Source organism: Syngnathus scovelli, chromosome 12, assembly GCF_024217435.2.
Source record: "Syngnathus scovelli strain Florida chromosome 12, RoL_Ssco_1.2, whole genome shotgun sequence".
Classification (NCBI taxonomy): Eukaryota; Metazoa; Chordata; class Actinopteri; order Syngnathiformes; family Syngnathidae; genus Syngnathus; species Syngnathus scovelli.
Window position 1 is genome coordinate 83,125 of NC_090858.1, and position 27,094 is coordinate 110,218.

General features: G+C 46.1%; 6 protein-coding genes across 14 annotated transcripts in view; 3 read left to right on the forward strand and 3 right to left on the reverse strand.

The window, feature by feature from the left end:
* On the forward strand, positions 1 to 4,060 carry zic2b (zic family member 2 (odd-paired homolog, Drosophila) b). The gene is made up of 3 exons (XM_049736042.2): positions 1 to 282; positions 778 to 1,576; positions 2,656 to 4,060. The coding sequence occupies exons 2-3, from the start codon at positions 1,045 to 1,047 to the stop codon at positions 3,261 to 3,263; spliced, it is 1,140 nt and encodes a 379-aa protein (XP_049591999.1). The 5' UTR covers positions 1 to 282; positions 778 to 1,044; the 3' UTR covers positions 3,264 to 4,060.
* fbxo28 (F-box protein 28) lies at positions 3,552 to 11,529 on the reverse strand. 3 transcript variants are annotated; one of them, XM_049736044.1, is made up of 7 exons: positions 8,957 to 9,277; positions 8,547 to 8,656; positions 7,713 to 7,851; positions 6,810 to 7,005; positions 5,664 to 5,875; positions 4,379 to 4,489; positions 3,552 to 3,861 (listed from the first exon to the last, which is right to left on the reverse strand). In XM_049736044.1, the coding sequence occupies exons 1-7, from the start codon at positions 9,137 to 9,139 to the stop codon at positions 3,760 to 3,762; spliced, it is 1,053 nt and encodes a 350-aa protein (XP_049592001.1). In that variant the 5' UTR covers positions 9,140 to 9,277; the 3' UTR covers positions 3,552 to 3,759. The 3 variants fall into 3 exon arrangements, with proteins under 3 accessions (XP_049592001.1, XP_049592003.1, XP_049592000.1); XM_049736046.1 differs by lacking the exons at positions 3,552 to 3,861; positions 4,379 to 4,489; positions 8,957 to 9,277 and adding an exon at positions 11,382 to 11,529 and having other exon boundaries at positions 5,069 to 5,875; XM_049736043.1 differs by lacking the exons at positions 3,552 to 3,861; positions 4,379 to 4,489 and having other exon boundaries at positions 5,069 to 5,875.
* Positions 9,670 to 13,313, forward strand: polr1c (RNA polymerase I and III subunit C). Of its 2 annotated transcripts, none has more exons than XM_049736049.2 (9): positions 9,670 to 9,896; positions 10,384 to 10,455; positions 10,541 to 10,648; positions 10,949 to 11,081; positions 11,177 to 11,308; positions 11,418 to 11,570; positions 11,766 to 11,930; positions 12,280 to 12,396; positions 12,553 to 13,313. In XM_049736049.2, exons 1-9 carry the CDS (start codon positions 9,825 to 9,827, stop codon positions 12,669 to 12,671), a joined length of 1,071 nt encoding a protein of 356 aa, XP_049592006.1. In that variant the 5' UTR covers positions 9,670 to 9,824; the 3' UTR covers positions 12,672 to 13,313. The 2 variants fall into 2 exon arrangements, with proteins under 2 accessions (XP_049592006.1, XP_068508606.1); XM_068652505.1 differs by having other exon boundaries at positions 9,760 to 9,896; positions 10,335 to 10,455.
* On the reverse strand, positions 12,763 to 19,851 carry chchd1 (coiled-coil-helix-coiled-coil-helix domain containing 1). The gene is made up of 4 exons (XM_049736055.2): positions 19,369 to 19,851; positions 14,052 to 14,211; positions 13,789 to 13,907; positions 12,763 to 13,516 (listed from the first exon to the last, which is right to left on the reverse strand). The coding sequence occupies exons 2-4, from the start codon at positions 14,188 to 14,190 to the stop codon at positions 13,406 to 13,408; spliced, it is 369 nt and encodes a 122-aa protein (XP_049592012.1). The 5' UTR covers positions 14,191 to 14,211; positions 19,369 to 19,851; the 3' UTR covers positions 12,763 to 13,405.
* pcca (propionyl-CoA carboxylase subunit alpha) lies at positions 14,237 to 22,124 on the forward strand. 3 transcript variants are annotated; one of them, XM_049736021.2, is made up of 22 exons: positions 14,237 to 14,429; positions 14,792 to 14,989; positions 15,069 to 15,182; positions 15,279 to 15,332; positions 15,575 to 15,706; positions 15,815 to 15,851; positions 15,925 to 16,003; positions 16,074 to 16,176; positions 16,240 to 16,334; positions 16,507 to 16,657; positions 16,809 to 16,952; positions 17,237 to 17,311; positions 17,400 to 17,468; positions 17,538 to 17,613; positions 17,690 to 17,903; positions 18,006 to 18,108; positions 18,380 to 18,478; positions 18,559 to 18,612; positions 20,155 to 20,295; positions 20,396 to 20,473; positions 20,566 to 20,640; positions 20,724 to 22,124. In XM_049736021.2, exons 1-21 carry the CDS (start codon positions 14,376 to 14,378, stop codon positions 20,632 to 20,634), a joined length of 2,139 nt encoding a protein of 712 aa, XP_049591978.1. In that variant the 5' UTR covers positions 14,237 to 14,375; the 3' UTR covers positions 20,635 to 20,640; positions 20,724 to 22,124. The 3 variants fall into 3 exon arrangements, with proteins under 3 accessions (XP_049591978.1, XP_049591977.1, XP_049591979.1); XM_049736020.2 differs by having other exon boundaries at positions 20,727 to 22,124; XM_049736022.2 differs by having other exon boundaries at positions 14,239 to 14,429; positions 14,810 to 14,989; positions 20,727 to 22,124.
* vps8 (VPS8 subunit of CORVET complex) overlaps positions 20,005 to 27,094 on the reverse strand; it is a 14,391-nt gene continuing 7,301 nt past the window's right edge. For 3 of the 4 annotated variants that reach the window (XM_049736012.2, XM_049736015.1, XM_049736016.2), the window contains 19 exons: positions 26,678 to 26,797; positions 26,420 to 26,476; positions 25,923 to 26,005; positions 25,592 to 25,676; positions 25,339 to 25,437; positions 24,910 to 24,999; positions 24,592 to 24,638; positions 24,371 to 24,515; positions 24,130 to 24,219; positions 23,828 to 23,995; positions 23,663 to 23,711; positions 23,049 to 23,131; positions 22,531 to 22,611; positions 22,293 to 22,462; positions 21,726 to 22,122; positions 21,582 to 21,626; positions 21,432 to 21,512; positions 21,117 to 21,246; positions 20,005 to 20,389 (listed from right to left, as the gene is read on the reverse strand). In XM_049736012.2, coding sequence (XP_049591969.1) covers positions 21,121 to 21,246; positions 21,432 to 21,512; positions 21,582 to 21,626; positions 21,726 to 22,122; positions 22,293 to 22,462; positions 22,531 to 22,611; positions 23,049 to 23,131; positions 23,663 to 23,711; positions 23,828 to 23,995; positions 24,130 to 24,219; positions 24,371 to 24,515; positions 24,592 to 24,638; positions 24,910 to 24,999; positions 25,339 to 25,437; positions 25,592 to 25,676; positions 25,923 to 26,005; positions 26,420 to 26,476; positions 26,678 to 26,797 — 2,016 coding nt within the window. In that variant the 3' untranslated portion in view covers positions 20,005 to 20,389; positions 21,117 to 21,120. Of the gene's footprint in view, positions 20,580 to 21,116; positions 21,247 to 21,431; positions 21,513 to 21,581; positions 21,627 to 21,725; positions 22,123 to 22,292; positions 22,463 to 22,530; positions 22,612 to 23,048; positions 23,132 to 23,662; positions 23,712 to 23,827; positions 23,996 to 24,129; positions 24,220 to 24,370; positions 24,516 to 24,591; positions 24,639 to 24,909; positions 25,000 to 25,338; positions 25,438 to 25,591; positions 25,677 to 25,922; positions 26,006 to 26,419; positions 26,477 to 26,677; positions 26,798 to 27,094 lie in introns of all 4 variants that reach the window. The other variant, XM_068652504.1, reaches the window with a different exon arrangement.

Below are 27,094 nucleotides of genomic sequence, written 5' to 3' on the forward strand. Positions count from 1 at the left end.
TCACGTGACGTGCCATCTGGTCGCTCCGAAAATGAGCGGCCTTCGGAGGACGCAGCCTGTGAATTTGGACGCACAAGGACATTGTCCAAATTCACCAGTTGCGTCCTCCGAAAGTATTCTTTCGAATTGGTTTGGCAGTTGGCTAACCAGTAAGCAGGCGCATTACCGCCATCTACTGTACTCGGGTATATTTGCCAGCCAATTTGATGGCAGCGGGAAGCTCCACATTCAACTCCAACGTTCAAACGAGTAAAGTGCAAGGAATGCTCGATCCAGCAGCTGGTGAGATGCAGATTAACACTTACAAATGACTGCTTTTCTATACCCTACACACATACCAGCCATAAATAATCCAAGTGAAATTCTTTGTACCAATCCTGTGCTTTTAATCACATGGGGATGGGTTAAATGCAGAGGACAAATTTCACCACACCCAGATGTGTGACGATGATCATTGGGACTTTAACTTTCAAGCTACATTCTAAAATGCTTACATAGTGCTTCTGAGGCAGCACGGTGACGTCACACCGGTTCGCACGTCTGCCTCACCGTTTGGAGGCTGTGGGTTCGATTCCATCCCTGTGTGGAGTTTGCATGTTCTCCCTGTGCCTGCGTGGGTTTTCTCCGGCTCTTGTTTCTTTCTCCTGCCACAAACAATAAATGGATAAGATGATTGAAATATTGTTGCTGGTCAATCGGATTCGAAGACGACCATTGATTCCAATGTATTTGTATTCTATAATTGTACATGCTTTGTACGTGTGTTATTATTCACAGTGGAAGCCATACATTTTGGAGCGGGGGTCGGGAAGACAAGGACGCCACCAAACAGTATTGGATCGCGGCCTGCCGACGGCTATTCCTTGCCTTCCTTCCATTCACCTTCATTTACACACTAAATAAAACCATGGAGGCTTGAGCTGTCGGGGACTAGTTTGAATTTCGTCATCACTGTGCTTTGACACGGAGACGGCGCCTCGGAGCGAAGAACGTCTTTCGGTGGGATTGATCCATTTTGGAGTGGATAACTCCAAGAGAGTCGAAATGAAGCGGGTAGCTGTGGTTACCAGGCACAATGGCCTGGTAGCTCCGCTTGGTAACAACAACTCTGGAGCTACAAGCATCATTTCGCTAGCCCAAAGGAGAGCCGTTCATATCGTCGCCCCTTCGAGCGACCGATGTAGCAGTGAAGGCAAGGAGTGTTTATTAAATACGACGAACAGGAGCGCCGCCGCCGTCAAATCTGAGCTGGTTTGCAAGTGGACGGGCCGAATTTCCTCCAGACAGAGGTTTGAGCGGACGGCTCCGTTTGTCTGCAACCAAACTTTTAGCTCCATGCACGACCTGGTAGACCACGTCACCGCCGAGCACGTCGCATCAGGGCTCGACACCCTCAGTCACGTCTGCATGTGGAACGAATGTGTACGCGAGGGCAAGGCGTTTAAAGCCAAATATAAACTTATCAACCATATCCGTGTGCACACCGGGGAGAAGCCCTTCTTGTGTGCCTTCCCCAACTGCGGCAAGATGTTTGCACGATCCGAGAACCTCAAGATCCACACTCGCACGCACACTGGTAGGATGAACGATTCTCTTTTGGTAACGTTGTATCAATGACAGACAGCCATGATTAGAATAGAAAAAGAGAAGGGGAAAAAAAACCATCCCCAATGGATATAGGATCATCACCATTTTTAAAATGGCAAGGTTCACTAATGAGTCACATCCGCCCTTTGCACTTGCTGTACGTTCCGAGAGAGACCAAATATGCCATTCATTCATTCATTCATTCATTCATTCATTGTCTGTCGCACTCATCGTGTGATGTGGAGCTCTGTGTTGAAAAGTCTTGAAAATGTCACATTTGAGTTGCTGCTGCTGCTGCTGTTTTAAACGAAGCCTAGCAAAGCATTGTAACTTTCCTCGGAAAACGTCTCGCTTTCAATTTTGAACCAGTGCTTTGATTTAAATGTCTTTGTTAAATAGCTGCTATTGGAGTTCATTACACTCAGGCAAGAGTTGAAGTGCGGGCCATGTTCCATTTCAAAAATGTCTTGCGAGTCCATTCAAAATGGACGGCAATTGGCCCGCAGTCATGTATCAAGCCATGTATGTATGATTAGAGATTCCTCGACAATGGTAAGGCCATTCTACAAATGACATTTATTTGGAATCCAACCTATTCAAATGGAATCTTCTAAATAACAACACATTGCATCTATTTTCAATCCTGTTCATGCTGGAGCAGTTGTCATGGGGCCAAAGGCAGAATCCACCCTGAACTGAAGTAACTACAGTGTCTGTTATTGGGACAGTGGAAATAAATGTATTGAATCGGAAACGGGATCATGACTGGAATGTAAATAATGCAAGCGTACACGGTTCTCCGTGGCTACCACAGATTTCCCCGTCAATGGGGTCGGGGGATCGTTTCAAATCGGCTGGCTACATGTGCGTTTGTCGAGGCTATATCCAGCCAATGAAATCATCAGGTATTAAACTGATGCTCGTCTTAGCGCGCTTTCATTCAGGCCCCACCCAGCCTTCCCGTGTGAGGGAGGCTAAGCGGTTGACAAATGAATGAATGAATAAAGTCATCTGTTTGCGCTCATTGAAGATACATACGTATGATTGTGGCTTTTGTTTGCGTTCCAGGTGAGAAACCATTCCAGTGCGAGTTTTGCGAACGACGCTTTGCCAACAGCAGTGACCGCAAGAAGCACTCCCAAGTTCACAGTTCTTCAAAACCCTACGACTGTAAAGCTTTGGGCTGTACCAAGTCCTATACGCATCCGAGCTCTTTACGCAAGCACATGAAAGTCCACATCAAATCGTCACCTACCTCTGAACCCTTTGACCTGTACGACTCCGTCCGTCAACAGGCGCCGCCTCAGCCTTTCCTTGAACCGCTTGACCTTAAAATGAACCATCTGTCAGCAAACAATAAAAAGGCACGCTTTGACTTTGATAACACCACAGCCAACAAAGTAAGCCACAGGCTACAAGCAAGTTCATCTCAATTGGCAATGCCGTTGGACCTATCTCTTTCGGGACTGAAGAGTGACCTTGCCCTGCAGCAGCAGCAGCAGCAGACTCACAGGAGCCCAGCAAGGAGCCATCTGTCAGTCAACCCAGCCATCCCTAAATTTCCAAACATGAAGGAGTGGTACGTGTGTACCAGAACTACAGCATCCAGCTTTGCTCTCCCTCACCCAGAGGACATCAAATCGGAACCAAGCGATGAGGAGGATTATGTCACGTAAAATGGTGGCGTTTCAGCGTGGATTTGTGCCCTTTGTTTTAGGAAGCTGTGGTGCGTTGAGGTGCTTTGACATTAGCCCTGCCTGCGCCACAGCCAAACGGCCTTGCTTGGCCCCAGCCAGATGTTCTGTTTTCCAGCGTCACCCAGGTGTTTCATCTGGGGCCGAGCAGGGCCGTGATGACAGCGATGCGAGCGACCCCGACCGACACGCCCGTTTACTGGTTTTAGATGAGCCGCCCGCTAGCTGTCGCCATCAAGATACAGTATATACAATGACCGTAGTACAGTATTTGGCAACAAAGCTGAACTATATTTACAATTTTATATGTGCTCATTTTGATGATGGTAAAAAATGACAAAAAAATGGTGAGCGGGCACACTAACACTGGCTCACCGTGTCTCATTCACTTGAATGCGAGGTGGAGGGAAGGGCAGGGCAGTTGCAGGGCACAGCACAGCAGAGGCTCGCTGTTCACAGGAGACGATGCCGGAGGGCTTCAGACCGGCGTTGACGGAGAAGCGGCCACCGATGAGTTGAGCTCTCCGTTCAGAATGGATGAGTACTGAAGTTGCACAATTGGGATCATCCTGCCACGCACCTGTTGAAACGGAACCGCAAAGGAGGCTGTGTGGAGTGCTGGGCTGGGCTGGGCTGGGCTGGGCTGGGCTGGGCTGGGCGAGTGCTCGGGGCTCACTACTGAATTCCTCAAGACGCCACACGCTAGACTTTTTTCCCATCAAAAATATGAACTACACTGCTATGCACATTTAAATTGTATGATAAAAATGCTCACCTGAGGTTATGTTTTGTATCATTATTGGTGTTTGATGATGTCAACACTTTTTTTCTGGATTATTACAAATATTTGAATGGATGATTACAAATGCAGGCTGGACCGTACAGTTTGGTCCAAAAGTCTTTGCAGTCACATTATTATTATTTTTTTTTTTGCTTGACCTTTATACAACAATACAAATTGACTTGACTGAAAACATTTCAAATGTTATTGAAGACTTAGAGATTGACTTGAAGATGTTTGGCAAAAAATAACTCTGCAACAGTCTCCTAATCATAACAATTCCTTAGGCGTCAACAGCCCTCGTTTACTTACTTACCGAGCATACGTGTGCCGATCGCCGACGTGAGTCAGCAATACCTTGGTACTTGAATTTGTCAGCGTTCCAGCTTCCGACCGTGCGTACGCAAGAATAATGAAGGATCAGCCTCTGTAAAAACATCATCAAATACATCCTTCAAGCCAACGTATTGCCGCTAGTCATTTCGACTAACACGAAGAATCGTTTGAACATGATTGGTTTGCTAATGCGATGCTGCGTATCCTAAATAATTTGCCATCACTTTCACCCTATTGCCTTTTAAGAGCGTGGATGGATGTGCTTACTGTATAAATCAGCGGTGCAGCCCTAGGCCTGATTCAAGCCAATGACCGTCCAGATCATTTGAATCAGACGTAGGGCTGCAACTAAAACAGACTGGACAGGCAGTCGCCCTTGAGGACGGGAGTCGCTGAGCCCTGGTAGAAGTCAAGCTGCTGCTGCTGCTGCTGCTGCTGCCGCCGCATCCACAATTATCTCTCAACCAGCGCATTTTGGCTTAGGCCGTTAGGGTGGATCGCGCAAACGCGAGGACCGACCGGAGGGCGAGTCGGTGAATTTCAAAATTGTACCTTTCACCTAGATTTAGGCAAAATCCTCAATATTTTAGAGTTGTTTGTTGGGAGCCGTATGCCAAATGGGTTTTGGCCTTGAACTGCATTTGATTGTTTTCCTTTGAAGAGGTTCAAGTTGACAGGTCAAAACAAAGGCTTTTATTTCGCTTTGGTAGCAACATGCGCTTTACTAAGAAATCATGCTGATTTTCAAATGTTGCCACATTTTTGAGAAGTCCGATTTTTTCAAAGCAAAATCCCATTCCAATATGCCATTATCCCAAGTTTGGAGTAAAGCAGAGATGAGTCACGAATGGAGAAGGAAGGAGACAAGAACCCGATGAAAATGACATGGTTTCGACCTACCGTGAAAACATAACACAGGGAGAAGTCCAAGAGAGATGGAAAAGAAGCAGCAAAGCACGAGATTTAAAGAAGGGTCATTTTTTACGACACAAACGTTTGGATTTTCTTAAAAGCTCGCAGCTTTTTCTGGTGCGTTTCAGTGCCGGCTCTCCGCCGCAAGCCAGTTCTCCGGTGGTCGAGGAGGCTCGGGCCCCGTCGCTCGCCGAGCCCACGGCGGGACGAGCGCAAGCGCCGGCGGCGGCAGCATTGGATGTGGACGCCGCAGACGCTCTGGCCTTGGCTCCTCCCAAAGCAGCATTACTGTCCACCAGTTCACGCAGTTTGTGTTCCAGTTCGGCCAGGCGAGCGTTCTGTTCGCCAATCACCTGTGTCTGTTCCTGCAGCTTCTGCTCTTGGTCCTGTAGCTGTTTCTGCTGTTCTAGTTGCTTGACACGAATTTCTTGCATCTCCCTCCGCAAAACGGTCACCGATGCGCCGTTGACTTTCACCTGCTGCTGCACCTTGGTCAACTCGGAGCGCGACGGCGCGTTCTTGGCCAACAAAGACATGGTGCTTAGGGAACTTGAGGAACCTGCCACTGAAAGAAACAACATTGCATTAATACTTTGTTCCTGGATGGAGTTCACGCAGACGATGGATGGGTGCCGAGGCGGCCCGAGTCCACCGAATACATCCGTCCGTCCGTACTGTCGCATACCTGTATGTCTCCAATTTTTGGTAGAACTTGATGAAGGCACAATTAATCCCCTTTTTTTTTTTTTTTTTTTTTTATAGGTGCTATAAACTCATAAAGTAGGATTGGTTTACCAAGTGTGATGTGTGCAGCAGGTCAAGTTTGGCATCTTTTTTCACAAAGGCTAATAAGCTTATCAGGCAGTGGTCTGCTTATCCGTCCCGGTTTGGTCATTTGGTACGTCGGTGCGGTGCGGCACGGCGGCTTTGCCATGACAGATGACCAAACAATTTGACAAAATTGGGACGATATTGGTGTTTTTCGACTGCCTGAGCTATGTACCGGCAAGCTGAACAAGGGTGCAGGAGTGCTGCCAAAGGCAGAAAAGCCATGAGCTGCGCTTGCTTGCTTGCTTGCTTGCTTTGCTTTGCGATCCTTTTCCTATTAAAGGCTTTTTCGATTGAGGACATGCATCGTACATGCGTCTATGGCAATACATGGCGTCTTGGGATTGAATTTGCGCCCGGCCCTAAACCACATTTATACATTTACTTTGGCCCAACTGAGCAATACGAGTTGTAGATAACTGGTAGAAAAGGTGAGAAACGATTGAATGCGTTCTCTTTGATATCGTACAAATGGCAATGGGCTGTTGGGACTTTTTACTCCCCATTGGTTCCCTAACCGTTTTCGGATTCCTCGCAAATTGCGTCTACCCTAGCATAACGATCTGTCCGCTTGGTTTCCCCCCCACGCTGAGCTACGCGGTTTCACTTTTCGCCCCAAAAGAAAAGTCAAGGATATTAGAAATGAACTTGGAAAAAGGGAGGGAGACTACCAGGAGCGGAACCGATGAGCCGCCCAGACAAGTCGGCTCCGGGCAGCTTCTTCTTCAGAATGGGAACAATCTTCTCATCAAAATACTCCATTGCCATGGAGGAGATGTCCCTCAATTCTTGAAGAACCTCATGAGCTCGCTGCGGAGCTCGAGTCGAGTTCACGTATCGAAGCACGCGGTAGATCTCATCGATGACCTGACAAAAATAAAACACTTTACCGAGACAGGAACCGAGCAATAAACAGTAACAATCCAACATTGCAAGTATTAGGCTTCAAAAAAGAAAAAAAATCAGATTCCATCACAAGATGTGTCTAAATGTCATGTACTTACTGTACTTGTCCACCTGAGTATCAAGAAGAATATTCAAGTCGTTTTGAAAATGTTTAAAAATGAAGCCCGAGGGAAGAAAAGGAAGAAGGAAAATAATAATAACCAAGGAGTCTGGTAGGACGTAGGTGGAAGGAGACTTAATGATGGATCGGTAGGACTATTCAATCTTTCATGACTTCTCCCGCAAAACAGATAGAGGGTCAAATTGGGATGTGGCTTGCTAGTTTGTTGGCTGGCTGGCTCTGTGGAGGTAGTATAACCACTTGGACATCGGTCGCCAGTGACTCCAGGAAACAATACTGATGCTGCCTGTGTCCGAGTCATGTTGCAAAAGTGACGCAGGAGCAGCGTTTGATACGTTGGAAACATTCATGCAAAGCTTAATAAAAAGCTAACACATTCATTCATTCACGCATGCATGCAGTTGTCTCATTTTAGAAAGACCCAATTCTTCAAGCGTTCTTTTCATTTTTGGAGGAAGATTTGAATATCATTCCAATAGACGGACGGTGTCATTTGATTTGACTCTGGTGACTCTTTATTTAAAGGAATAAAATTCAAATAGCCAACCTTTCCGGGGATGAAGCAGCAGAGATTGGAGTCAACATATTTCATGAAGGTCATGTTAAGGAGAGAAAGACGCGTCTCCACTGCAGCGAGTATGTCAGCGTGTCGAGCCAGTGAATGGTTTCTCCGTTCAGACTCTCGTCTGGGGGGGGGGGGAAGCAGTCAAATAACTGTGTGGTAATAATTACAAAAAATGGCACAAGATTTGCCTCAGACGCTGGCTGAAATTCTATCAATGGAGAGATGAGTACTGTGGACAAGAGCTTGTGTTTCCCACTTGCTGACGTGTCGTTTTTTTACTTCCAAATACCTTACCTTAAGTAGACTAACATTGCATGGTGGTCAACAGTAAAATCTGGGTGAGCTATTAATGCCCACGGTGTTGCAAAATCGAGATAAATGGTCCTCGCGGCTACCGTAAAGATGGCAAAATAGAAAACAAAGAGGAAAATGAATCAGGATGAGTTATACAACAAGTACTGTTTGTGCTCTTTTACAATGTGTCATTTGCATTCAATTGGGGCTTTTTGATCGTCTTTGATGCTTTGCCTAAGATAACTTGTCCCACCCGTAGGTTTTATTTTGTGGCTGACTGAGGGCTAAGCAATTGCTTGCCTGTACAGCCCTGCTTCTACTTGACAAATAAAGGAGATGGGCATGACCGGATGTCTGTCTGTCTGTCTGCCTGTCTGTCTGTCTGCCTGTCGGTCTGCCTGCCTGTCGGTCTGCCTGCCTGCCTGCCTGCCTGTCTGTCTGTCTGTCTGTCTGCCTGCCTGCATGTCGCTACCCACTAAGCATCGAGCGTAGTAAGCGTTTCTTCTGACATTCGACACTTACCTGGGTAGTTGAGCTTTGACTTGCCTCTGACACATGCTGTGATAACGCTCCACTTTAAGGAAGCCCTGATTAAGAACACGCTGGCAGATCATATCCATTCGCTTACAAACCTACAAACAACCAAAGTCAATGTCATTCATGCAGGGGCATATTCTGTCGTGTGCATTTCACAGCTGCTAACAGTATCTCTTATAGGTGACGAAAAATGAAGAGCAAATAGCCATTTTAGTTGCATCATAATTCTGTACACTAACAGTTTCCTAACATATATCACTGTGCACACATACAGATTATGCGAAGAATACTAGAACCTCACTTTTCCGATCAAATATTTAGCTTTGAGGTGACCAAACTGATTGATAAAATTCTAATAACAATTGATTTCCCGTCACGCCTTTTGTTGTTCTTACCGAGCGCAGCATACTGATTTCATCGTAAGATAAAAAATTGAGGATAGCCTCGATGGCCACAATAGGGAGCCCTAAAAGCGGGTTGTTCTGATGGGTCTGATCCACTGCTTGTTGTTTGAGTACCGCAATATCTGAAGGTAATGAACTAACGCGACTATCGATTCGCTCCACGTTGGTAGCCATTTTGGACTCTGCTAAAACGGAAATGACGTTGAGACACCTTCAACGACCGTCTCCTTGGTCCTCGGCCCTGTCCAAATAATCACACTACATTCGCTCTGCGTCCCTCAGTCAAGCGTACGACATTTGAGCACTCGGGTGCGAGCGTGCTACGTCATCGGTTTTTGCCGCCTTGTTTGGATCTGCGTCATCGATGGGGCGGCAATCGTCTTTGTTTTGGTCGTTTTCATTTTGTATTTTCTAGTTCATGTTTATGCTCTTTTATCTTTTGAACGTAAATGCCCATTTTTATCTACGATCCCCTTTGTTTGCTATTTTAAGTTCGGATATTTTTAAGTAATAATTTGATTTTCGTGTTCCTGTTTATGCTCCTTTATATTTCGAACGTAAATGCCAATTGTCCCCTTTAGTCTAATTGTTCAACATCTATTGACGTTTTCATATTGTTACGAAACTATATCCTCCTGCCCCCGCCGTATGTAAACGTCATCGAGCAAGCTGGAAAAAATAAAAATGTCTGGTACCTACACCGACCTATGGAGGACGCAGCCTGGAAATTTGTACACAGATACCGCGTCTTGACAAGGGAAGAAGGGGACGAAGAAGAAAACCAAGAAGAAGAAGAAGAAGAAGAAGAAGCGCAAGCGGAAGAGCAAGGAAAAAGAAGCAAAAGCAAAGACCAGTGGAAATGGTGGACGTTCGTAGAAATGTGGAGGAAGTCCGTAATCGGATTCTTTTAGGAGAATTTTGCGTGAAAAATGTGAGTTACGTTTTGCCATAATAATATGATGTTCTGTAGTGGTGTTGGAGCACAGCAGGAGGAAGGAAAATTCTGAGACGCAGGTCCAAAGAGTACCGGTGGTTCACTCAACGAGCTCGACCATGTGCCGTTCGTTTCCTGCTGGTTGAGTCCAAGCTGGTTGAATCAATATTGAAATGATTCCCGGATTTGAAAAATAAAAAGTTTTCAAAATCGTCAATATAAAGCAACCCCTTTTGGGTGACGGTTTTACCGACTGACTCGTGTCGACACTTTCAATGACAGAATTTGGGCTTGTAAAAGTAAACGACCACAGTGGCACAAGGCACGTTTGCGTTGGTTAGCAACAGAATGGCTATCAACGTTATGACTATTCATTTCAATTATTCGCCATGTTTGAGCGTGCCAAACAAGGAATTTGACTTGGGTAAATCGCAGCCTCTGTTCAACATTTCGGTGAACGGAGGCTGTGATTTGTCACGTTTAGGTTCACACAAGTGATTTCCCTGGAAACTACCCTGGCTATGATGACACTTGGGATATGCAGGCTTTCCAAAAGGTAGGAGGTATCTTCTCAATGACAACTGTTTCTATCATTTTGTCTGAACTGTATTCCAGTCACGACACGCTCGCATGTTTTCCAGCGCTTCAGAATTGATGTGGCAGAGGTCAGCGAGAACTTGATGGAGTTTGACATGGTGGGGATCGATGCAGCTATTGCCAATGCCTTCAGAAGGATCTTACTAGCAGAGGTTGAAATCTTTATTTAAGAAATACAGTTTTCTGTATGAATAAATAATGAATCATTTCGATGATAATTTGGGCACCAAAATTGAGCCTCGCGGGACCCCACAGCTGATGTTCAAATGCCGTGACCTCTTCTTCCCTATCTGCACAAATTGGGTGCTCATCGGCACGCCATTGATACCGTACCTATTTAGCTTTTCAGTCAATATACGCAAAGAACAGCAAACTGTGAAAGAAAGCGAGCGAGCAAGCAAGAAAAAAGAGGCACATTGGCTTGACATGAGAATATTTGATTGTAACTGCAGGTGCCCACCATGGCTATTGAAAAGGTTTTCATCTATAGCAACACATCTATCGTCCAAGATGAAGTGCTGGCACAGAGATTAGGCCTCATCCCCATCAAAGCAGACCCCTTTCTCTTTGAGTACAGAAGTACTGGTAAGCCACTTATAAACACACACACACACACACACATTGACTTGCTTAAGGGCTGCATCGCTTACTTGATAGGGCGGCATTTGCGTTCATTTTAGAGAAGGAGTATGCAGAAGAGGACGTTTCGGAAATAGACACTATTCAGCTATCCCTCAAGATTAAATGCACCAGAAATGCTAAAGCGGGCAAAGATATCTCGGATCCGCGAGAACATTATTCAAACAACAAAGGTAAGGAAGGCCGCGACGACATAGTATATTCCGTTTTTATGAATCGGAAGGAGGAATTTCAAAGTCAAGTCACCTTGTTACAGCGCCCCCCATATTGTCATTCTTGTAGTCTATTCCAGAGATATCAAATGGGTCCCAATCGGTAACCAGGCAGATGTGTTTGCTGACTCCAATATTGGACCAGTGTACGATGACATCCTTATAGCGCTGCTCCGGCCAGGACAGGAACTGGACATTGTCATGCACTGTGTCAAAGGAATTGGTGAGAAAGCCTACCGTGCTTCGGCTATTATTTGTTTGTCCTTTTTGCATAAACAGTGCCAATGAATTATTGGCCTGTTTGAACGTCATCCATGTCGAAATAAGCAATTTAACAACATTCATTTCTTATAATAGCGCTAGGAATGAATGGGTTCGTCCAGTGCATAATACTGAAGTGGTTTTGTTCTCTGAACAGGGAAGGATCATGCCAAGTTCTCTCCGGTGGCCACAGCGAGTTACCGCCTCCTGCCGGAGATCACCCTCCTCGATACAGTGCGGGGAGAGAAGGCAGAACGTCTAAAACGTTGCTTTTCCAAAGGAGTTATACAACTGGAAGATGATGATGCTGCTGCTGCTGAAGGTAACGTTCTCTTACGCCAAAGTCAATTCAAAATGGCCTGATTTAGCACATAGCTCCATCCAAGACATGTAGGTCTTTTATGTCTGTCTTGGGCTGCTGTTTCAAAATGTTGTAGGGGGCGCCACTGAGGCATCTTGTAAAAAAGGATAAAAAAAATCTATATTTACAAATGAAAAAAAATAACCTATAGTGTAGTGTGTTTACTATGTGTTCATTTTTTGAACGGTTGTTATCCCTTTTTTGAATTGTTTGGGAGGGCCAAACTTAGTTGCAGTCCCATTAGTTGCCGGAAGAAATGAATTCTGGATTCTAACAATGGATTGAAAGCTTTTCATTTGTTTTTGTTCAGGGGGCAAGATTGCTAAAGTAGTCAACAGTCGCTTGGATACGTGCAGCAGAGAAGTTCTCCGTCACGACGACTTGAAGAATGTGGTGAAACTTGGACGAGTGCGAGACCATTTCATCTGTATGCTCTTTTTTTTTCATTTTACGCGCATTGAAACTTGTCAAGTGATGCGGCCATCTCCGCCTAAATCTTTTTAAGGGATTGTGGTGTCGAAAGTTGGACTTTGTTGAAACAAACGTCTGCAATTGGAATTGATTGTCTTCCATTTTCAAACAGTTTCTGTGGAGTCTACCGGAATTCTGCCCCCGAATATCCTCGTCACAGAAGGCATCAAAGTCCTCATGGCCAAGTGTCAGAGATTCCTCAATGCACTGGACTCGACTGATGCAGAGTGAAATAATGCGAGTGACATCTATTGCAGGGCTTCCTGTAGAATTGTTAGTTCATACCTTCATTTTGCAATTAAACTTTTGTGGGACAAAAAAAAGCATTTTGTTTGAATTTATTAGCACTGTACAAATGCTGAAACGCCTCTATGATGAGGTTTAATGGCAGACCGAGATAGAGGTGAAAACAAGTCTCAAGTAAATGTCAAGCAAGTACCAAGCAGGCATGATGCTAAGCGTTGGATGAAATGAGCAAAAATAGTCAATATTAAAATGACAGCTCTAAAGATGGGTACATTAACGATGTGAAGTAAATGTGAAGCAAGTACCAATGATGCTAAGCGTTGGATGAAATGAGCAAAAATAGTCACAATATTAAAATGACAGCTCTAAAAATGGGTACATGCACGAATTGAATACAATCGACTTCTGTTTCGAACAAAATACATTTAGACATCTCACGAGTTTTATGCTCGGATCAAATGTTGTCCGACCAGGCCGCAACATTATCATGGTTACAAAGGATAATTGAACAAACTTCTATCCTTGACATTGATGAGACAATTCAACATTTGGCGTTGCTGTGATGGCCGTCCGAGTGAAGCCAAAATCGCAAACAAATAAGTTTGACAGCCCTGGATTTGACCGAGTTACGTACCTTGAAATGACGAAACATTGTTTCAGGGCTCAGACTCTTTTTGATGTTGCACGTTTCAAGTCAAACACAAAAGACACTCGTGTTCCTAGATCTCAAATCGTAGCGTGGGATATCTCTTCAACAGGATGTTGGTTTGTTTTGGCGTCAGACGTCCTCCTTGAATACTTGTCTCTCCTGCGCTATTTTTCATTGAAACCTGCAAATGAAGAGGGAGGGAGGGAGATTGATACTTTACTGATCCCAGGGGCAAGGAAATCCAGCAGCGTTCATTCCACACAGAGGGGCTGTACATACTATACAGATGAAATGGGTGCAAAAAAAAAAGATAGAAGGGGGGAGTGCTTTAATAAAGCAGAGGTGGGCATTCCGTCTCAGTCCCAGACCACACCATTCCAGACCACACCATTGTTCAGTGTAGCAACTGCCTAGAATATAAATATCCAATCCTTTCATTTATAGAACAAATACCTGGGCTTTTTCAACACACGTGTAGAAATCGGCCATTTCTTTGGAGCACAGGCTGTCCACAAAGTTGTTCTGTTTCCAACAGGCCATCATGACTGACAACTCTGTGATACAGGTGGCCTCTGTTGGGGGGGGGGAAGACTGTTCAGTCAAGACATTTTCGGCGTACAGAGAGAGACAGGACATACACGCACTGACAGGTAGGTGGGAATGTATTGTTCCGTGCGTTCTGGTGCTGGCACTACGTTACGCGAACAAAAGTTTACCTCCTTTCTTGGCTTTGCGGCTGGTCACGGAATCTCTCAGGACAAGAGCTTTGTTGGGTTTCAGTACAGGTCTTTTATTCTGTTTGCAGAGCAACCTGCTGACCTTTTCCTGAAATAAGATTCCGCCCTGGGACGCCATTACATTCGGAGCCGCCACAGCCTCCAGGCGAGAAGAAGAAGAAAACAAGTAGAAGAAGAACACGAAGAAGAAGGGGGGGGGGACGCAGAAGAAGAAAAATTAGAAGGTGAAGAAGAAAAAAGTCAAGTAAAATAAAACATACCTATTGGGAAAAAAACCGTGAGACTTTTCTGATTGGAATCGTGATGGCAACGCGCAGTATCTTACCACCACCCGCCAGATTGGTGTTTGTTTTAAAGGTGAGGAGAAGAAGCAGGATCGTGCACCAACACAAAACGTTTGAGAAAACCCCAGCAAACGTCCTTCGTGGTGGACATATGCTTTCATTGCATAAATCAATTTCAAACTCGCGGACATTGCTGCGGCTGCTGCTGCTGCTCGCGACGATGGCGTGTCCTCAAATGAGCGCGCTCAGTATTGTAATGCTTGATTTGAGTGCAACAACGTATGACACCAAATATCCTATGATCATTGCATGGAGCTCTAATTCTAAATACCAGATCATGGATCCCAAAAAGGGTTTGTATTCCAAATGTCACGATAATGACATGGTAATAATGCATGTCTGTAAGGACATCATGTCAACCAATGACCAAGAAAGATGGCTGGTGTGTTGCAGCATGCCCCCTTCCAGTCTGGATGCAAGGCCAACTATTCCACCAAGCCTAAGACCAACGAAAAGACCTTTGACAAGATCTTGATCGCAAATCGAGGGGAGATTGCTTGCCGGGTGATCAAGACATGCAAGAAGATGGGAATTCAAACAGTCGCCGTCCACAGCGACGTCGACGCCAACGCCGTGAGTTCAATCGGACGGACTCTTGAGACAACAAGTATATGTGGATGCCGCTGTCAAAGTGTTTTGTGTACGTACGCAGGTTCACGTCAAGATGGCTGATGAGGCAGTATGCGTTGGCCTTGCCCCGACCAATCGGAGCTACCTCAACATGGACGCCATTCTGGATGCTGTCAGAGACACCGGATCGCAAGCTGTATGTAAGCTTTTCCTTTTCATCGCTCATCCATCCTGATTCTATGTTGACGCCCCCGGGATGCGGCTGCTTTTTTTTTTCTCTCTCTCTCCCAAGGTTCACCCCGGATATGGCTTTCTCTCCGAAAACAAAGAGTTTGCAAAGAGACTGGTGAGTACGAGCCTCGTTGCCTCAAAGCTTTGACTTTGACAAACAGTGTGTTGGGCCAAATGGAAGAAATGACATTTGGTTCCTAGCATTTGAAAGGAATACCTTTCTTTACATAGTTCCTCTGGTGAAAATCCCTCGCCTTCAGGAAATTCTGCTTCCATGAGTTGAGACAGAAACCAATAAAGTAATAAAGAAAAGGTAACAGCTATTTCACAATTTTCCATGATGATTGTTTTTTCTAGGCAAAGGAACGTGTGACATTTATCGGCCCAGACACTCATGCCATTCAAGCCATGGGGGATAAAATTGAGAGCAAACTCATTGCTAAGGCTGCAAAGGTCAACACTATCCCAGGATTCGATGGAGTGGTCGAGGCATGTGAAACATTCTGCCATTTCAACGATTGCATTGCTTTTAGTATTTTTGCTCAACGCGTGGTTTGAAAAATCCCCTTCTGTTTTTTTTTCCTCCTTCTGCTCCAGACTCCGGAGGAAGCTGTAAAAATTGCACAAAACATTGGTAAGAATGGAATGGAGGCATCATGTCAGGCCCGTTAGCTTCTATTTCTTGCTTGCTTGTTTTTGCCTGCTAGGCTACCCAGTCATGATCAAAGCATCTGCGGGCGGAGGAGGGAAAGGAATGAGAGTCGCGTGGAACGACGACGAAACAAGGTACGTGCGTGCGTGCGTGTCGCCGAAATGGACAAATCAATCAAACCATGAAACGTGTTTGTTCTCGCAGGGAAGGGTTCCGCTTTTCGTCCCAGGAAGCGGCATCGAGTTTTGGCGACGACCGACTTCTTATCGAGAAATACATCGATAACCCGAGACACATTGAGATTCAGGTAGGTACCTACGTAGTGTGTCTTTTTGGATAGCAATACTGGTGTCTACGCTTCTCCTTGTAGGTGCTGGCTGACAAGCACGGCAATGCTCTCTGGCTGAATGAAAGAGAGTGTTCTATCCAGAGGAGGAATCAGAAGGTGGTGGAAGAAGCTCCCAGGTTAGCAACAAACGGGATCAATGGTGTTTGCAGGCTCAGCAGTTTGCAGCATCATGAGGACAAGAACTCAGAGGGCGGGGCGGGGCGGGGCGGGGCAGGGCAGGGCAGGGCTGATGACTGTTTCTACACTAGCAAATATGTCATGTTTTGATGCTACTTTGGACTTTTCTAGTACTTTCCTGGACTCGGCGACAAGACGAGCTATGGGCGAGCAAGCGGTTCAGCTCGCCAAGGCTGTCAAGTACTCGTCCGCAGGGACAGTGGAGTTCCTGGTAGACTCCAAGAAGAACTTCTACTTCCTGGAGATGAACACCCGGCTACAGGTAAATGGCTTTTAAGGTGCAAATTGCCACATTTTGTACTTCACAGTCACGCAAGGCAACGTGAACCAAAGGCCTCTTCAAATAGCCAGCCGATTGGAGCTACAATGCTATGTTTTACAGTAACGACTGTTCTCCTAACTTTGGCTTCTAGGTTGAACATCCCATTACGGAGTGTATTACCGGTCTGGACCTGGTTGAGCAGATGATTCGAGTCGCCAAAGGTTACCCGCTGCGGCACAAACAGGAAGATGTCCCGATAAACGGCTGGGCCTTCGAGAGCCGCGTCTACGCTGAGGTTTGAACGGCTCGTCTCGCATTGGCCTGGTCGCTCCACTTGAAACTTGGTGAAGGATCAGTGCACTGCGGGAGTTGTCATTTGCTAGTTCTCCACGGCTTCTGTAACAAATGATCCAGAATATGATCAAAAAGACGTCGCAGTATGGCTACGTTGTGGTCAGACGTCGTGTCATCCAATATTTGTTAGCACGTGGGGAATGTGCATTTTCCTCCTCCCGTCAAACAATTGGACTAAACATGCTCTTCTCAACTTGGGCTTGATATTCTCATTTGTTCTTTTAGGACCCTTACAAGTCATTTGGTCTTCCTTCCATTGGAAGATTGTCCCAATACCAAGAACCGACCGATCTCAACAATGTAGGTCGTGTGCTCATGAAAATTGGCCCAATGTCTCCATCCTTGCTTAGAGCAAAGACTATGAGATGAATCCATTTGTTGCGGCCAGGTCCGGGTGGACAGCGGCATCGAGGAAGGAAGCGACATCAGCATCTATTACGACCCTATGATTTCCAAGGTTGCTCAAATACTGTACTCGACAAGTAGATGAGGAAGGCGCTGATTTCGTGTCTCTGTCTGTTTGAAGTTAATAACCTATGGTGCTACAAGAGCTGAAGCCCTTGCCAAGATGGCGGATGCTCTGGATAACTACGTCATCAGAGGTATTGTTTGTAATCCAAGCAGCTAGCTTTTCTTTTGCAAATGGGCTTGCTCTAACGTGGGATTTTTTGCCTTTAGGTGTAACCCACAACATTCCACTCCTGAGAGAAATAATCACCCATCCGCGCTTTATTTCGGGCGACATCAGCACCAACTTCCTTCCGGAGATTTACCCCGAGGGCTTTAAAGGTCACCAGCTACAAGTGGAACAAAAGCAGGAATTGCTCGCAGCTGCTGCAGCACTTTACGTCACGGCCCAACTCGCTTCCCAGAACATCCTTGGTCACTTGAGGTGAGGAGCGAGCCATCCATCCATCCATCCATCCATCCATCCATCCATCCATCCAGCTGGGGTCCTTTCAAAAACTATCTGTATTGTGTGTTTTCATTGCAGGGTAGCCTCAAAACCTGTGGAGAGCACTTGCTGGGAGTTATGTGCACAGCTCGGACAGCAATGTCACCAAGTGCAAGTTAACAAATCCGGTGACCTCTACTCGGTGAGTTAAGGTCGTTTTTCAATTCAAAGAAAGAGTTGGATTGCCACTCCAAGCAGAGGTGCAACATCCCTGAATTTTCAATTGCTGCAGCTTTATGCTACTGTTTTTGAAAAATGCACCTTTTTGGTTTGCTGATGTGCTTGACCTTTCTTCCAAATCATAAACCACACTTCACCTCTAAAAATGTGTCTTTCAATCTTTTTTTGGAAGCACCGCTGGAGCTCATTTGTGACATCAGCTTATCAGAGTGGGTTTTTTTTCTTCTTCCTAGGTGCACGTGGACGGAGAACGGGTGGATGTCCACGGACAGTGGAACTTGGCATCCCCGTTGCTACCACTCACTATCAATAGTAAGCACAGAATGTTCCAGGTAATGACTAAAACATGCCGCTTTGTGCTATTTTTACTCCAGCTGCGTTCACAACAGTAACGTATAATATTTTGATTCAGTGTCTATCCCGAGATGCTTCTGGACACATAGTTCTACAGTATCTGGGCACATCGGTAAGGTTTGAAGGTTGTATGAATTTGCTCACATGACATTATGTACACCATACTGTTAACAGCCATTATGATATACATAGATACATTACTGTTTACGTTCCAGTAGGGTCGTCACCATACCTGAATTTCATGTGATTTTCCACCACTCGATACTATGTCGGTACCACGGTAAAAAACAACACAATCCACTTACTTTTAAAATCACTCATTTATTTAAAACTGCTTAAACTGTACACATAAAAAAAAAAAGAGCAGCAACGGGATGGAGCAATAAGTCAAATAAAAACAAGCAAGACGGATAACTCATATTCAACTGTATACATAAAAAAAGACCAGCAGTGGCATAGAGCCTTCAAGTCACACATCTATCAAAACAAGCAAGACTGATAAGAAATAATATTCAACTCTATACGTAAAAAAAAAAAATAAGAGCAACAGTGGCAGAGAGCCTTTCATTACAATAAATAATATTCAACCCTAAACATAAAAAAAGGGCAGCAGTGGCACAGAGCCTTCAAGTCACACACATCTATAAAAACAAGCAAGACTGATGATGATAACAACAATATTCAACTATATAAATAAAAAATAAAAGAGCAGCAGTGGCATAGAGCCTTCAAGTCAACCGATACGGTTGATACGCCCGCCCCAGCTCGAAATGACGGCAAGTCGGCAGATTCGGGTTAACGTATTTCGAACGTAACGTGGCGTGGCACAACCGTGATAGGAAAGGGAAGGGAAAATAAAATCACTCACCTCGAATTCCTGTCTTTAAGGTATTTGGCCATGTTGGACGTGTTTCCACCTTTGCTCAGGAAGCCTCTCGAGCATTTCTTGCACGTTGGCTTGCTTGTTCCAATGTAGAATTGCTCCGCTCCGGTTGCAAAATATTTCCACACACGACTCTTTGAGCGACGCGACCTGACCTGACCTGGCCTGCCGGCCGGCCATTCGGCGTGTTGGACTTCCAATCCCAATAGTTGAAGCCATTGTTAAGAAAGACCCAAAGTTTTCTTCTTCTTCTTCTTCTTTTGACTGCTGCTCGCATGCGTATACTGCCCCCTTCCGTTCAGGCAAGAATCGACACAGCTCGCTCGCCGAGCGAAAAGTGAATTATTGGGTCTTTTTTGCGTGTTGGTACCGTAAGTATCGCTTCTTGTGACAACCCTACTTCCCAGAGGAGCGATTGACTCGCATATACATCCGTTTGAGTCACTCTTTTGACGACTTGTGACTTGACCAAAAAAAAAAAGACCAGCCCAGACCAGATTTGACCTGGATCTTGACATTTTTCTTCATTTTATGTATTCGGCTCAATGAAATGTATCTGTTAATGTGCATGCTGGGAATGTCAGTCATGATTGAAGGATTAGAAAAGCTGGGAACCACTGCTTCGTTTTTGCTGAGGTTTAATTGATTCTATCTGCCCTTAGCAATGAAGGTCATTTGGAATTGCGTGCCGAGATCCACATAAGTGTCAAGAGTGGGATGACATTATTCCTAGGATACCGATTCCAACCTTAATCTTTTCTATTTCTGCAGTTCAAGGTTCGCATTCTGTCCAAGTTGGCCGCCAAGTTAAACACTTACATGCCAGATAAAGTTCCCGAAGACACCAGCAGCATCCTGCGGTCGCCAATGCCTGGCACAGTGGTGGCAGTTACTGTCGAGCCTGGTGACCAGGTAAACCATGATCCGTGGCGCTGTCTTGTAGGATGCTGCGTTGATGCCTTTTTTCTCTCATGCTCTTTGCCGTTTTCACGTTACGTTGCGCGTACTGTAGGTTGCAGAAGGCCAAGAGATTTGTGTTATTGAAGCCATGAAAATGCAGAACAGTATGACTGCTGTCAAACAAGCAAAGGTCCGTGTCACCACAAGGGATGAAATCTCATTTCAAACAGACTATTGTATTGTGCTCTGAGTGTGGTGTCGTCCATCTTTGTTTCTTGCCAGGTGAAGCGTGTCCACTGTAAGCCAGGAGAGACGGTTGGTGAAGGAGATTTGCTTGTCGAGCTTGAATAATTCAAGGTATTGAATTCATGATCCGTCCCTCTTAAGTCATAGTGGATGATCAATACCAGAAAGAAACGTTTGATTTCTCCTGTCCCCAGCAGAGATTGGTGACCTCAACAGTGCCTGAGCGTGCCGCTTTAGCAATAATATCAATCTTAGTCCTGCCAACCCTGTGTTTCTTGTTTGCTTTCAAGCCACTTTGATTTGAACACGCTAATAAAATCATTTGAGCACACTGTTTGGCCTGTGTTGTTGCCCACGCCTCAAAAAGAACATCTGCCAAATCGTTTGGAACCAAATTGTATGTGAATACAACACACTTCCCAACGTTATAGACATTTACCGACAAGTCTCGCAGGTCACAAACATATCGTACGTCATTCAAGCATCACTGATGAGGTGGGAACAAAATCATTGACAACGAGTACGTATGTTGGAGTAGAGACCACTCACTCCATCCAGAGACAAATCAACAAGTGGGACGTGCTCACCTTGCTATTCTTCCAACAGAGGCGGAGGAGACAGTTTAAGACTCAAAGCCTCCTGTGCCGGATGAGCTTGAATGAGTGTCCCTGCTCGATCACTGCTGTGGCGCTGAGAGAGCTCCGTCAGGATGGCCAACTGAAGAGGCAATTCAGACAGACAACAAAACACAGCCAGACGTCGATAAAGCGGAACACAAAGAGTAGAAAACACAATGGCACGGTACTCCAGCGTGGTTACATCAAATGGCTTTTGCAGTCAGAGTGGCGGCGGCGGCGGCGGCGGCGGTTGTTGATGCAATGGCGCCGTGCCAAATGACTTACCCTTGATGGTCCTTTGTATAAACAACGTAGCTGATCCCACGACTGCTCTTGTTGAAAATCCAGCGTAACCTCCTCCAAAACCTACAAAGTTGTTTCATTTGTTACAACCTATTCCTTTTGTCTCAAGATCCCTCCCTGTTAAATCCCGACCTTCTTTCGACGAGCTTCATCGTGATGCAGGGAGGAAAGTCGAGTCTGTGGAAAAGATATTCGGCAGAAGGTTGCAGCAGAGCAGCGCTGGGCCATGCTTTTGGGTGGGTGCATTTTTCATGGCACAGTCTCAAAGGTCTGTACCTGTGCAAGGGATGTACTCCGAACTCTCTTTGGTACGCTATACTGCCCGCCTTTTCCTCGATGGATGGTGGAACACTTGTAGCAGCTCCACTGCTGCTGCTGCTGCTGCTGCTGCTGCTGCTGCTGCTGCTGCTGCTGCTGCTGCTGCTGCTGCTGCTGCTGCTGCTGCTGCTGCTGCTGCTGCTGCTGCTGCTGCTGCTGCTGCTGCTGCTGCCGCTGCTGCTCCTGCCGCTGCTGCTCCTGCCGCTGCTGCTCCTGCTGCTCCTGCCGCTGCTCCTGCTGCTCCTGCCGCTGCTGCTGCCGCCGCTGCTGCTGCTGCTGCTCTGAAGCACCTCCCAAGCCACAGTCCATAGTTTGCTGCTGCTCCATGCACTGAACGTGGTAAAGGTGACCACAGCTGAGAAGACAGACAGATGCATTACTATCGAGAACGTCCTTTCAGATTTACGCTTCACGTAGGTTCACGACACATTCGCTAGCCCCTCGGCTAGTTAGGTTAGGGTTAGCGCGTAAAATGGAGCTTCGGCTCTCCAGCGGCAACACGTATGTCATTTGACATTGGGCTACCTAAATAAAAGGATCTGCTCAGCTGGGTCCTGCCACCTCTTGTACTGCTGCAGGCAAATGTTGCAGTAGTCTTGTCTGGGGTGGAGTCCCTTTGTGACGGCCGTGCGCAGATGAGCCAAGGACCAGTGCAGGTCATGATTTAACAGACTCGTCGTCGTTTCAAATAAAGTCTGGAACGCAAAACACCAATGAGCTACTATGTATATGACAAAGCCTTGCCCTCCACGTGTCCATTTACCTGTTCATAGTTGAAGGTGTCAAGCATTCCAAGGATAAGGACTTGGATCTCTGCAAGTTGTCCTTTCTCATAAACGGGACTCTGTTCGACAAGAGCTTTGGTCAGACGCCAAGTGGCAGCACCGAGCCTCCAGTCCTTGTGCCAGCCACACTTTGTCTGCTCCCTCATGGAGGAGCTGTTTGCCCTACCAGGGTCATTCTCATTCAGCTCTGCTTGCACATCGTGCAGAGTTCATATGAAGAATGAAATGGGATTGGAAGTCCAAACGCGATCAATGCTTCCATTTAAACACGACAAAGTAGGCTATTGTGGTAAAGGTAAAAATGCACAGACCTGCCACCCACCTGCAGGATCTAGGCTATGGTTGTGGTAAAGGTAAAAAGGCACAGAGCTGCCACCCACCTGCAGGATCTAGGCTATGGTTGTGGTAAAGGTAAAAAGGCACAGAGCTGCCACCCACCTGCAGGATCTAGGCTATGGTTGTGGTAAAGGTAAAAAGGCACAGACCTGCCACCCACCTGCAGGATCTGCTGGATGATAGCAGGCATTGAAACCAAGCTGCTCATACTGTTGAGAACGTTCATTGTCAGATCCTTTAAGACTGCAAAAGGCAAGCACAAAATGCTGCATTGACAAGAACTGACGTGGAGCCAAAACCTTTCCAAATTGGTCGCTGTTCAGGAGCATGGCAAGCCTAGGTTTTGTCAAATAACGTGTTGGACAGCCTGAAAAAAGATCCGTTTGGCCAAATGATGCCGGGCAACGGTGCTTAACCATGCTTTGGTAATACCTAGAATTCTCCAGTATGTACTACGTATATTGCCAGCATGCGGTCTTCACAGTGTGCCTGCCTGCCTCCCTTGCAGCACCCAAAGGCCCTTCCTCCCTCCCTGCCTGGCTGGCTGGCTGGCTGGCTGGCCGGCTGCCTGCCTGCCTGCCTGCCTGCCTGCCTGCCTGCCTGCCTGCCTGCCTGCCTGCCTGCCTGCCTGCCTGCCTGCCTGCCTGCCTGGCCGGCTGCCTGCCTGGCCGGCTGCCTGCCTGCCTGCCCCTGCGACGTTTGAGTGGAGCTCACACATTACGTACTGTGGGCCAAAGTAACACAACAAAGTAGTGGATGAGTGAGGTGCTTTACCCTGTTTCTGGGGAGTCATCATTGTCTCCAATAATGAAAACCACAGCTCCTGAATGGAAGAAAAAAAGAGCAGTGAAACACAACAAGACAAGCTCATTCCTCTCTGCGGCCCAACGTGGAATTCCCAAAAAGTACTTGCGCTTTCTTGACAGTAAGAGAAATGACCTTGATTTGCGGCTGCTGGAGTTTCTTGGAGTTGCGCCGACCCAAAGCAATGATGGTATCGAGGGAATGTTCCACGCCCTTCAATACCATGGACTGGTTTTCTTTGCCGTCTTCCTTCGGCCCTCTGCTGGTGTCAGAGGTCAGTAGTGAAAGCTGCTCTTTGAACGCCTATCAAGGGAGAGTTGAGGCGGAGAGCGAGACAACTCTTTTCACAATTTTGCTGCAATCGATGAAATGGGCAGCTTTCCTCCATGAACTCAGCAGGTGAACTTAAAAGATTCCTAAATGGACGACGTATGTACCTCCAACAAAACCGTAAAGGCTCCATTGCAGTCTCCCTTCTTCTCAAGCAGATAAGCCGTGGCTTCGCTGTGACGGTACTTCTCCGTGATCTAAACAAAGAACGAGACGAGTCAATTGGACTCTCCCGCCTACACTTTTGCTCTGCCAATTTGGATGAGGACGAGATGTTCTCCCAATTGCAGTGAGAGCCAGGCCAACACAACATTTCACATCATTTCCAATCAAGACAGATTGTCGTACTTGAATCGCTTCCTCCAATCTGTAGTGCTGTGAGCTTTGAAGGAAAGCCAAGAGCTGTTGAGGGGCAAAGCGGCACAGTAAGTCCAGCAGACGCGTGTGAAGATCATGTTCCAGAGGAAGGCTGATGCCTGGATAATGACGCTCCCTAAGAAAGACCAAACAAGTTGTCGGTGACACAAAACAAAGATGGCCGGGAAAGCTTTGTACGACAGCCAGCAAACCATGACTCCATGAATGAGGTCAAAAAGTTGAAAAGCAGCTTGCCATCCTGTAGGAAGACACACACACACACACACACACACACACACAAAAAAGACTATTGTAAGCCTGACGTCAGATGATTTGACCAACATGTACTGCACTCGGTCGGTCAAACCTAATTTCCACCATTTGACACTCTCTTGAAATGCTTTAAAAGACCACAAGTGAAGTCTTCTCAAAATGCTTCCTTCAATTGGTGTGTTCACTTTGCAAATATTGATTGGGTTGTTTGTGACTGATGCGGCAGACATATGACAAAATCATTTGCGTGCACATACCGGAAGAGCGCAAAGAATTTGATCCACTTCTTCAGCAAAGTGGCACACAACCAGGTCGGCGGATTTGCTCGTATCAAAGATGATCAGATCCTGTCAACATACGTGACAGTCGTCCATTGGTTGAAAAGAGCAAAATTGGACAAAAGTAGCGCCATCATTTGCACGCACTCCCTTTGAAAAATCTAACTGACATAGTATGTGTACGTGATAAGGTCAAACCAGGGCTATTTACACACAGACAAAAAGTTGTTGTCAAACTTCTGGTTTTTGCCATTCCCTGACCAATGGGACAGGCACGCGCGCGCACACACACACACACACACACACTTCTACAGGTAGAGTCCAGTGATGTCAAAATGATTTGGGGGGTTTCCCATTGCATGATTGGCAATCATATGTATTTGGAATCAACAAGGCACATTCGCTGACCTGAATGTGTCGGAGCGTTTTCTTCTTAATGGTCTCTTTCTCCTGGGATGTGTGGCTTGACATGGACATCAGTTGCTCCATGTAGCTGAAGATCTCGCCCTTCACGTCCGCAAAGACACACACGCACGCGCATGCACGCACGCACGCACGCACGCACGCACGCACGCACGCACGCACGCACGCACACACACACACACACACGGGTACGTTGGAAAGGGCTGGCTCTCCATCCATTCCAGCTATCTTTTCTGACCTTTCTCAGAGGGTCTTTTAGGTAGCAGTCAATGGTCTTGTCGTACATACGTTTCTTCTCGTAGAGAAATTCCAAAATTTGGTAGCTGGATTGGAAGGCACGCACAAAAACAATATACTTTCAAATGGTTTCATCGACGCCAAAGCATCGGCCATAATATGTAACGTCTGCTTGCCGAGGAAAGCGCTTTGTCGCACCAATGCTACGGTTTCATTGCAGTATTTAATGCGACTAAATGCCACTTGATTGTATTTGTTCTTTTTCCTCTAGCGTGCATTTCCTTCCGAGTACAGCTATCACGATGCAAACGTGGTTTCGGTCAGCGACTCACAACTTGGCTCTCTGCGACAAAGTCAACAGCTTTTCTTCATCAAATTGGACTACTCCTCCAACCTGGAGCAGCTGCAGCAGAACCTTGAAAACAAGAAAAGAATCAAACATCGCAATATAGCAAAACAACGTTCCTTTCTTGTCTAGAAGCAAGGACTAGTCCAAAAAAAAGAAAAGAAAAGAAAAGAACAAAACAACAACTATTTTTGAGAATGATCATCGGGCAGACCCCAAAGGTCATCCAAACAAATCTAAAAATGTCACGTGTGATTTCATTGTCCTGTGCTATTTTGCATCTTCGCTGCTTTAAAGCTGCAATTGGCGAAGTTTGGAATGGCCGCAAAGCAAAGTCCTTTTTCTTCAAAGCGCGTCACATGTACGACCAAAATGCGGTCTTCTATTTAGTGTGACGTGAACCTACGTGTGAACTATCTGCGAGCACACATTCTCGAGCGTTATGGTGAATATTTTCCATTCAATTCTTTGCTTGATTCAAACCTGCTGTCGTTCAGCGTGTCGAGAGACGTCGTCTGGTCTGCAGAGGAATTCCAACACCTAAAACCAATATCACAGAGAGCAATGACCGATGCGAATCTGGCTGGAGGCAAATCATGCGTGTTCAACTTAAGATCTCGAGTTATCCAACTGCAAGTGATCAATTGCTTTTTTTCTTTTTTAACCAATTTTGGAACAAACGCTGTTTGCATTTCTTTGCTCGTTTGGAGAAATCGAGTGCTTTTGAACGCAACAGCTTACCTGATCAAATAATTTTCTGTTGACAAAAAGCGTGTTGTCCGGTTTGGACAGCTGCCGGGCCAAAAAGGCAAAAAGACCGCCCACCTGGCACGGTGTAAAGTCTGGGTTGTCCACCATCACCTGGAGCGCATTGGAGGGAAAATCCAATCAAAGGCATCAACATTCATGTCAAAGCAGAGCAGCTTTGATTGATGAACAAAGGAGCTTGTCATTCAATATTGAACATTTGTTTGACTCTGCGTGAACGCTATAGCTGTTACAATCGCCTTGCGTATCCACATGGCCGTTTTCGAACAAAACAATCTTATGCTGTCCGTACAAAGTGTGAAATAGATCCAAATTCACCCTCATTACGATTGTTTGGATGTTTACTGAGAAAGTGATAAGATTGCTTTCGAGCCCTGGACATGCACGTAT